Here is a 10,973-nt window from a genome sequence, read left to right on the forward strand (position 1 = left end):
CCAAACCTTTTAACAGTAGTGTATACTTATAAATAATATCCTACAAATTATATTTTATGAAAATAAAAAAGATAATCTCTATGATTTTTATTACTCAAACATTCATGTTATCTAATACCTAAAGTACTTAACATTAACTAAATTCATTTCACGCACCTGAAGTATACAAAATTTGAGTCATTTCAAGACAACACAACACTATTTTGTCCTTTCATCTCAACTCTTATTTCAAAAGAGCAACAATCTAATCTAGTCTTCCACCATGCATCAAATCCCAACAGCTTGTGTAATAGTAAGAAATTAGGTTTGTGCAAATGTTCAGAATGTGTACCTGATGTATGGCTTGAGTACTCTGGACGTGTAGGGACTCTTGATGGTCTGATCCATGCAGACGTCAGAACCCATCAGCCTGTGCCAGAACGACACTGTGTGCTGATGAAACCCTTTCCTTACAGTCACTGTTGACTGAGGAACAAAACAAGACTTTGAGTTCCTCAACAGAAGTAACTATGGTATACATACTGTAGCTACAGGTTTTCTTCTGGCTTACCTGAAAGCGATCAAGTATTCGAAGGTCCTGGCTTGTAGTTCTGTACTTCTCCTCTTCACTCCTCCTGTGGCTGGCCAAACCCCCTTGTGCCCCGTACACACCCCCCACCAAACTGAGCGTAGCGCTCACTGCCTGATCCACATCCAGTAGGGGGAGCCCTCGCTCTCTTTTCGCCTGTCGCACGAGTAGCTTGCGATGCAGTCTTTTGGCCTGTGGCGTGACAGTCAGCGCTTGCGGACATGTCTCCAGCCTGTGGAGCAGCACGCGCTCCTCGTAAAGGCTGATGAATGTGTAGCGCGGGTTGGCCGAAGATCCGCAGCCCTCGCCCTTATCTTGAAGAACCTTCCTCCGCTCAATCCCACGCACCACTGGCAACAAGCCTTCATCCTGGCCCTCGTCTTCCTCACCATCTCTACCCCGCTCTTCGTCTTCACTTTCCAGTTCTTGCTTGATCAGCTCTGCTGGACGTATCTTTTTCCTGACCATGATGGTGCCGGTGGCCAAAGGCATGCTGGGAGGGGGAATGTACTCCATTCCGGGGTCGATAACTCCCTCGGCATCCAGTTCTTCATCGTCTGATGGAAAGTCACACAATGTATAAAATCAATACACAATGTGACAAAAGCCTAACATTTTTTCAATATGAATAAACTATCAATATATAAAAATAGGAGTGGTTGGTAGGGTGTTACTAGGTGTAACAAAAAACTATTTCTCCCTCGGACTCTGAAGTGTCCAACAGCAATGCCTTTATGCTTAATGCCTCAATGCGTTTGGCCAATCAGCGTACACTTACGTCACTGATTTTTCTATAGAACCGTTTTAGACCCTACTCTGAAGTAGGAGCTAATTTAGTTCCTCCAGACGAAGTTCCTAGATCTAAAACCATTCCTAGGTCCTGTGGTTTGACCACACCAAAAAACGGGAGCTTCCACAATTAAGTTCCAGGAAACTATGAAAAGGTCCCTCCAGTGCGAAAGCCCCTATAGGTGTTCTGGTTGGATGCTTGGGCTTTACTAGGGAATTATGGGGGGTTACAAGGGCATTTCTAGGCTGTTCTGGGTGGTTGTTGGGGTGTACCGGATGACTGTTAAATGATGTAACTTTGCATTTGCTCGAATGCTCCACATGGTTATTAAAATGTTGCCCTGGCATTCTGGGTGTTCATTAGGATGTTGCTGTGTGATTGTTACAGTGTTCTGGATGGTTATCAACAGGCTGTTGCTACAGTATGTGGTTGCCAGGGTGTTTTGTTTGGTAAGAATGTACTGAATGTTCTAATCTGGTTGCTCAAGTGTTGCTCATGGCTGTTAGAATGTTGCCAGGGTGCTTTTGATGGTTGTTAGGAAGTGGTTATATGGTTGCCAATGCGTTTTGTGTGGTTATTTAAATTCATGTTTACACATTTGACAATTGCTTTTAAATCAGAGCAACTTTGAATTCAGGGTATGCATTTTGTCCATTTTTAGATGTTAGAATCTTGCCAGGATGTTCCGAGTAGTTTGTGTACGAATGTAGCTATTTGGTTGCTTGGGTTTTCTGGATGGTCGCCAATAGGATGTTGGTATGTGGTTGTCAGGGTATTTTGTGTGGTTGTTAGGATACTACTTGGGAACTATGGGTGGTTACAAGGGCGTTTCTAGAGTGTTCTTGGTGGTTATTAGGAGGTTGTTATGAGGTTGCCTGAGTGTTCCGAATGATTGTTAGAATGTTGCCAGGGTGTTTTGGGTAGTTTTGATGTTGCTATGTAGATGCCAGGATGTTTAGCATGGTTGTTAGGGTGTTGCTAGAGAACTTTGGGTGGTTACAAGGATGTTTACAGAGTGCTCTGGGTGGTTGTTAGGATGTTGTTATGTGGTTGCCCGAATGATCCCTATGGTTGTTACAATGTAGTCAATGTGTTCTGGATAGTTGCTATATGGTTTCTAGGGTGTTCTGGGTGGTCATCAATAGGATGCTGCTATGTGGTTGCCAGGGTGTTGTTGTGTGGTTATTAAAATTCATGTTTATGCATTTGGTAGTCGCTTCTAATCACAGCAACTTTTGATTCACGGAACATATTTTGTCCATTTATGAATGTTAGAATGTTGCTAGGGTGTTCTAGGTAGTTAGAATGTTGCTATGGGGTTCTGGGTGGTTCTTAGAATGTTGCTACGTGATTGGCATCTGGGACTGGTTGCATAAACTGTTCATCATCTAATTTGATTTCCACAAGAATAGTTGAAAGTCATATTTAAGTCAGTTACAAAAATGTAGATTGGCCCTTGAATCGAAAAAGTAAGATTACCTCTTGGATATCTGCTAGTTGGCCAAACTAGTTCTTAAAGCAGTCTTAACACAGTGGCTTTATGCAACTGACCCCTGGTGTGTACAAACAGACCCTCAGGGTAAGTCTATGGCATCTTTTCGCCCATTTTAGCCCATTTCAGGTGGAAAGCCTAAGTCTGATTGCCTAGAAAAGTGACCATTAGTAGGAGTTTGGTCAGTTACCGAGTGCACCATCTCACCGTGGAAAAGAGCCTGAGGGGGCATAACATCTGGGATGAGATCGGCCTCTGACAGCAGACTGGGCGTAGCAGAGTGTGAGGCAGGCGTTCCAGGGGCGGAGAAGTCGGGCGAAGGGGAGGGGGAGGGAGAGGTGAGCGGGGTTCTGTCAGAGGAGCTGAGAGAGGAAAAGTCAATGACTTCACCCTTCTCCAGATACGGCTCCGACCGCCGCAAACGACTGCCCAGTTTGACAGGTGTGGATGAGGCACTGCGGTCTAGAAACCCGGCCGCCTCCTTCTGTGCACGCCGGATCTCTTTAGCTTCCTGTGTTCGCGAACGCTTTTCTTTCAGCTGCATGGCGTTCTCCACTGGGTTCCGACTGCCACGCTTCCTCAAACCCTCCACGGTGATGATGGGGTCCAGGGACGGCCTCGACACAGCTGGATAAACAACGTGTAGATCCAAAAATGTTGTATTTACAAACAATACAGCTGTACAAAAATTATATTTAATCACTGATACCAATAAGCCAATAGGCCATTTTTTTAAATCTCGCACATTCACAGAAAAAGGCTTACTTTCACATTGGGAAATAAGGTGAATACTACTATACTTCTATTTCATTTAAATAAATGTAAAATAATCACAGAATTTAAACAATGCTTTTTTATTTTAAGATCTGCTACAAATTACAACCACTACTAATTACATGAATAAATCGATAATGAATTAATAAAAAAAAAAGATTTTAATATTAACTTCAGGTACGATACCAATATGGTACTAATATATTTTTCAGCTTTACCCTTACAGTCAGCATACATTCTTAATTCTCCCTATCTATGTTATTGTGAATGATTCATCCATGATTTTTGACATTTTTAACCTTGCTATTTTTAATCAAAATGTCTGGCAAAATGACAGACCTCCAATGATACAGTCTGCTTAAACCCTGCACCTTTCTTACAAATAACTGTTTGTCACAATACAGAAAAAATTATCTGTCGGTAGTACTTCTTTTACGTTGCGACTTCAACATAATTTTTTAAATATAACCTAAATCAGTTGACCAAAACATGCCAAACCTAGGAGGTGTTCATGCTAATGTAAAATACTACTACCCTTGGCTTTAAGTGAAGCCGCAGAGCTCTTCTCCCCCTCGGGTCGTAGAGTAGGTGGCCGATTCTGGACTAGCTTCCACCAGCCAGGTTCTCCGAACTCTTGTGCTCCTGAACGGAAAAATGTCGGGCTGCCGACAGACAAACATCCTGCCACAGTGCTCCACCATGTGGACGTCTTCTTCCTGAGAGTGTATAAGACATTCTTATTAACATACTTTTTGGCAGCGGCTATTTGCACTAAGTCTAAATAGCGATAGAAGCTTTCTACGCTAAGTGAAAATAGCATACTTTCTTAGCGAGGGATGAGATTTATAAATTAACCTCTGACAACACTTAATGTAAATAGACATTCCGATACTTATTTGTCCTTTATAATCACTTTATAGTGATTCTAAAACAAAATATAAGGTTTTTGATGCACTTTTGATACTCAGTCTCACCTAGAACCAAGCAGGAAGTTCCAGTGCCGACTAATAAATGCACATATATCTTCCTTCCATCTGAAGTAACCTTGTCGTCCGGTGCCCTCTAAAGACAGGTTATACATGGCCAACATCACCACCTATAAACATAAAATCAAACAATATTGAGATGTTCTTCTTTTTTTTGCCAGAATACAGAATAAAATCGCATGTCATGTCTCTTTATTTGGATGTTATGAGATTTTTCAGCTTTGTAATGCGGTTTGTAAAGCAGATTTTCTTCAAGGAACGATGCTGGAATGTTCTTTTAGGCCGCTTTGTCTAAATACGGTTTCCATTTCTTGTAACTGTTCCAGATTAGATACCTGCTGCCAGGTCAGCCTCATCCTCTCAAAACTCTCCTTCCTGTCTTCGGCGCAGTCCGAGCAGGTGAACTTGAAAAAGTTGTCTCCTTTCAAATAGCTTGGCTGCTCTCCGCGTAGCTGGGCTGAATCACACAAGGAGAAAAGAAAAGGAAGACAGCTCTGAGACGAAGCACTTTTTTCAGACCAGTCTTTATTGAGTGAACAAATTCTACACAAGTTAGACATCAGATCTTAATCTGGTCTCATGAGGGCGTATCAGACGTGGCATCGGTCTTCTCACCCGCTGGGATCCACTTGTAGCACTTGTCACAGTAGAACGACATGTCCTCATTCCAGCTTCCTTCTCCGTCTTCCCCGGCGTCGCTGTTCAGGGAGTCTCCACTCTGGTCGTGAGACAGATCCACAGACGCCTGGTCCTCCGACTCCACAATGAGGAGAGTTTCTCCCTCCACCTCGCCCTCCTCCAGACCCTCAGAGGCTGACGTGCACATGGTCTCCTCGTCCTGTGCCGCAAGCCCTCTCTTTTCCCCACTGTCCATTGTTCAATCTAAGAGATAAGAGGAAGCGATTAGATCCAGGGACAAGGACTCTCAGGATGCTCTTGCCAAGTTAAACCATTCATCCGCAGTCAGATGCGAAAGAGAACTGAATTCAGCGTTTTGTACTAGTCTTTAAAAATGTTTGAACATTCTATTAGTTGCGCTAGCAAGAATACGGAATGCTGAAATACACAACTGTGAAGTTTTACAGGTATCTAAAATGTTGGTGACCTTATTAATTAGAGTACAATGGGTTACAAACAATGAAAACAATAACAGTTATTTATTTATTTTTTTGACAGGGCCAGTAAAATTGTGGGCCAATTGAAATAAAACTTTTTTCTTTACAAGTTCCTGTGGCTCAGTGGTAGAGCATTGCATTTGCAATGCAAAAGGTTGTGGGTTTAATTCCCAGGGAACACACATACTGGTAAAAAAATATATATATGTATATATGCACTAAGTCGCTTTGGATAAAAGCGTCTGCTAAATGCATAAATATAAATAAATGTCTTTATATAATAAGATGCATTCATATTTAGCCATGGAGAATTATATTAAATGGTAAATATCAAGAGTATGTTTTGTTTATAACCACTGTATTTCAGTGGCAACTATAACCAACCTTATGAAAATCAACCATGATTTTATTGTAATAAAAGTATGTTTTTATTTATTTATTTATTTTGGGGGGGCATATTGATTACATTACGCACATGCCTCTCTCTCTCTGCATCTGCTCTATTCAGCGAGCAGAGAGGAGCAGCACTTTCAGATAAAAAAAGATATTCTGTTGCTTCTAACTCTATTTTACATACAAGTATAGCCGAAATCACAGTACAACCATTGTCTTAATCTTATGTGTATGTGATTTCATTAGACAATGTCGTGAATAGGATTTTAGTGCAGAGATTAACATCTTTGAGAGCTGGTTATGTAGTCTTAATGGACCGCGTTTCAGTCATTATAATATTAATTCCGTCGTCGGAGAACAGAAACATTAAAATATAAAAATAAAAAACGCTTTATTGAGAATTTTGGCTGCATTAAAATGCAGTACATGAGCACAGAAAGGGCAAGATAATATGACGCACTTACGCCATGAATATGCTAATTAGCATATGATGTCATCTAGCGGCATTTAGCGACTTTTCAGGCAGGGTTTAGCTACTTTGCATTGAAAGAAGTTGGCAACACTGCCGCAGTGACGGATTAATTGACAGCTGCTGTCAGAGTCGCTAAAATGGAGAGTGACTGTAGTGACGCAAATAGCTTTACAACACCTGAAGTGGAGGATGTCGAGGTGTCTGTGGCCTGAGCCATATTAATTCGAACCGCTGGCTCAAACTGCGCTCTTAACTCCCGCACCGCGTCGCTTTTCAGCGCGAGCTGTGTGGAAAAGCCCATTTCCACCTCCATTGCGTTGGAGAAGCAATCCCGCGTAAAATGCAGTTTGCACACTCTAACTCTTGGCGGTAACTCGCGGTCTTCCAGCGCCTAATTTTCAAGTCTGCTGGAAAACTATACGGTCCATGCTGTTGCAACCAGCAACCAGCACGTAACATCCTGACCACTGTAAATAAATCTACGCTAACTTGAAGCTATCCTAACTGATGCAATACTATGCTACTAACCAACTCTAACAATACATTACACTAACAACTATGCTAATTAACTACATAGGCTACACAAAATAATATAAATAACTATTTAAATGGTATGCTAAATAGATGCTATAATACTCTATCCTGGTCGTTTTCAATACTCGCAATTCCAACTCCTGGCTCACTACAGTAATTTTGACGGAACAAGATGGTTTTTCACTGCCAAGGGCGTGGTAGCTCGTACCAAGGGGCGTAGTAGCCCCCGTTCAACCTGAAGAGGGCAGCACTCAGACGTTTTTACACCATATATTGTAGAAATAAAACACTTTATACTCAAATGTCAAAAAAGTTACTCGAATCAATGAACAGCACTAATAAAGCCCCATTCTTACAGATCATTAACTAAAAAAAGTTGGTTTAGGGTTTAGTTACTCTTTAAAAAACAGTTAGTGCAGAAAAATCATGGTTAATTTGTGGTTACTTTAGTTTAACTTTGGGGGGGGGGGGGGGGGGGGGTTATCTGTGATGGAACCATGGTTAATTTTCATACAGCTATAAAATAATAATAATTTGTTTTACCAGTCTTTAACTAGTCGGTTTATGAGCTGTGTGCTCGCGCCGCGTCTGCCTCTTGTCTGTCGCGCTCGTTCACGAGCTGGCTCGTCAGCTGGATCTGCTCCTCGAGTGCGCGCAGGTTCTCGCGCTTCCGCTCCACGCGCTCCAGATCGCGCAGAACTCCGCCACGCAGCCTCTGCGAATGACACACAGACGTGATTACACTCCACATGTACAGGTCCTTCTCAAAAAATTTGCATATTGTGATAGTTCATTATTTTCCATAATGTAATGATAAAAATTAAACTTTAATATATTTTAGATTCATTGCACACCAACTGAAATATTTCAAGTCTTTTATTGTTTTAATACTGATGATTTTGGCATACAGCTCATGAAACCCCAAAATGCCTGTCTCAAAAAATTTGCATATTTCATCTGACCAATAAAAGAAGTGTTTTTAATACAAAAAAAGTCAACCTTCAAATAATTATGTTCAGTTATGCACTCAATACTTGGTCGGGAGTCCTTTTGCAGAAATGACTGCTTCAATGCGGCGTGGCATGGAGGCAATCAGCCTGTGGCACTGCTGAGGTGTTATGGAGGCCCAGGATGCTTCGATAGCGGCCTTAAGCTCATCCAGAGTGTTGGGTCTTGCGTCCCTTAACTTTCTCTTCACAATATCCCACAGATTCTCTATGGGGTTCAGGTCAGGAGAGTTGGCAGGCCAATTGAGCACAGTAATACCATGGTCAGGAAACCATTTACCAGTGGTTTTGGCACTGTGAGCAGGTGCCAGGTCGTGCTGAAAAATGAAATCTTCGTCTCCATAAAGCTTTTCAGCAGATGGAAGCATGAAGTGCTCCAAAATCTCCTGATAGCTAGCTGCATTGACCCTGCCCTTGATAAAACACAGTGGACCAACACCAGCAGCTGACATGGCACCCCAGACCATCACTGACTGTGGATACTTGACACTGGACTTCAGGTATTTTGGCATTTCCTTCTCTCCAGTCTTCCTCCAGACTCTGGCACCTTGATTTCCGAATGACATGCAAAATTTGTCCAAAAGTCCAGTGCTGCTTCTCTGTAGCCCAGTTCAGGTGCTTCTGCCTCTGTTTCTGGTTCAAAAGTGGCTTGACCTGGGGAATGCGGCACCTGTAGCCCATTTTCTGCACACGCCTGTGCACGGTGGCTCTGGATGTTTCTACTCCAGACTCAGTCCACTGCTTCCGCAGGTCCCCCAAGGTCTGGAATCGGTCCTTCTCCACAATCTTCCTCAGGGTCCGGTCACCTCTTCTCGTAGTGCAGCGTTTTTTGCCACACTTTTTCCTTCCCACAGACTTCCCACTGAGGTGCCTTGATACAGCACTCTGGGAACAGCCTATTCGTTCAGAAATTTCTTTCTGTGTCTTACCCTCTCGCTTGAGGGTGTCAATGATGGCCTTCTGGTCAGCAGTCTTACCCATGATTGCGGTTTTGAGTAATGAACCAGGCTGGGAGTTTTTAAAAGCCTCAGGAATCTTTTGCAGGTGTTTAGAGTTAATTAGTTGATTCAGATGATTAAGTTAATAGCTCGTTTAGAGAACCTTTTCATGATATGCTAATTTTTTGAGATAGGAATTTTGGGTTTTCATGAGCTGTATGCCAAAATCATCAGTATTAAAACAATAAAAGACCTGAAATATTTCAGTTGGTGTGCAATTAATCTAAAATATATGAAAGTTTAATTTTTATCATTACATTATGGAAAATAATGATCTTTATCACAATATGCTAATTTTTTGAGAAGGACCTGTATACTACTCAGATGAGGCACTTAAAGTAGTAACCAAAATGAGTAGCTTCTCTGTTGGGGAAAGTTACTTTGAAAAGAAATGCATTACAATATTGCATGACTCCTTACTTTTTATTGAAAGTAATGCCTTACTTTTGAGTTGCTTTTTAAATCTGGGCAGGACTTCCTTGTTTGTTTTTCTTATATATATATATATATATATATATATATATATATATAAATTTTAAATGTAAAAGCTCTTTCACAACTAAAGTGAAATGAACACAGCTCAGGCTGAAGGAAATGTCAACACCATTCAGCAGTAACAAAAATTAAACATAAACGTGTCATTAATCCGCGTATCATTCATTCATTAGTTTTTTGATTTAATTGAAAGTAGAAAAATTAGAAAACGGCTCCTTTTCCGTTTTTTCCCCACTGCTCATTAAGTTTCCATACATACATATTTTATATATATATATATATATATATATATATATATATATATATATATATATATATACACACACATATTATACACACACACACACATATATATATATATATATATATATATATATATATATATATATATATATATATATATTAAATAAAATAAATAAATTATTTTAAATTTAATTCTATTTATATATATTAAAACAGTAACGTTCGCTTGACTGTTATTCACTGCAACAACAGCAACTGTCAGAGTTAAAATAAACATGCTTCTCCGAACGAAAGCATTTCGTATATTAAATATATTAAAATTAAAATAACGTTCGTATGTTTTTTCGTAGGATGAGACTTAATGCATTAGATTAAAACACATTCTCTATCTTTACTTGTTTTGATGGCATGCATACTGCACACTACTGGTAAACAGTAAGTTAATTATTAGATGAAAAATAGAGCCTCGTAAAGGCATGGTGCTCATATGGCTAAGTTAGGAGGGCAAGAGTGTTTTTACCTGCCTGTCCCAGTTCTGCTTGATATGAACGCCTGCAACGGTGCTGACAGTGAGCACTATCGACAATCCCAGGACAACCTTAGAGGCCTTAGACATAGTTATTGAGCATTACTGGAAAATCTTACTGCAGCAAGATGATAGATGGCTAGGGCACTTTGAAAACAGAATGGAGTTGATTCTTTTGTGGTGATTTCTGTGGGATGTCGGGCGTTTCACTGTCCCCTATCGGTCAGGAGCGGCGGTGCAGTCAGAATTCTGCGCATGCGCAGTATTCATATAGAATCAGCTGCGATTTGTAACATTTTTGTGTTTTCTAGTTGATCGAACTGCCGCATGTTAAGATATTTTGCACAGACATCAATTGAAAAATGTATCACTTTGATTTTCAGTGCATAGTTTATAACATTCCAATCCAAACGTTATAAAATATTATTATGCAACGTGTGTGTGTGTGTGTGAGTGAGTGAAAAACACCTTAACACTTTGCTTTCTAATCAAATAATGACCAAAATGGTAAAAAAAAAGAAAAATAAAGTTTATGTTTATACATTACGCCTAATTCATAAATGTGACCCAGTCATAAGTA

The 10,973-nt window shown here is 40.5% G+C and overlaps 2 protein-coding genes across 3 annotated transcripts in view; both read right to left on the reverse strand.

Moving 5' to 3' along the window:
* LOC132159982 (cysteine-rich protein 2-binding protein-like) overlaps positions 1-5,484 on the reverse strand; it is a 7,173-nt gene extending 1,689 nt beyond the window's left edge. For both annotated transcript variants that reach the window (XM_059569675.1, XM_059569674.1), the window contains exons 1-7: positions 5,226-5,484; positions 4,946-5,067; positions 4,599-4,720; positions 4,159-4,340; positions 3,058-3,477; positions 551-1,125; positions 332-465 (exon numbers count right to left, since the gene is read on the reverse strand). In XM_059569675.1, the coding sequence (XP_059425658.1) occupies positions 332-465; positions 551-1,125; positions 3,058-3,477; positions 4,159-4,340; positions 4,599-4,720; positions 4,946-5,067; positions 5,226-5,484 (1,814 nt within the window). The remainder of the gene's footprint in view (positions 1-331; positions 466-550; positions 1,126-3,057; positions 3,478-4,158; positions 4,341-4,598; positions 4,721-4,945; positions 5,068-5,225) is intronic.
* Positions 5,485-7,686: 2,202 nt separating this feature from the next.
* Positions 7,687-10,589, reverse strand: LOC132159983 (protein PET117 homolog, mitochondrial-like). The gene is made up of 2 exons (XM_059569676.1): positions 10,388-10,589; positions 7,687-7,839 (listed from the first exon to the last, which is right to left on the reverse strand). The coding sequence occupies exons 1-2, from the start codon at positions 10,481-10,483 to the stop codon at positions 7,687-7,689; spliced, it is 249 nt and encodes an 82-aa protein (XP_059425659.1). The 5' UTR covers positions 10,484-10,589.
* Positions 10,590-10,973: the final 384 nt, after the last annotated feature.

This window comes from Carassius carassius, chromosome 16, assembly GCF_963082965.1.
Source record: "Carassius carassius chromosome 16, fCarCar2.1, whole genome shotgun sequence".
Taxonomy (NCBI): domain Eukaryota; kingdom Metazoa; phylum Chordata; class Actinopteri; order Cypriniformes; family Cyprinidae; genus Carassius; species Carassius carassius.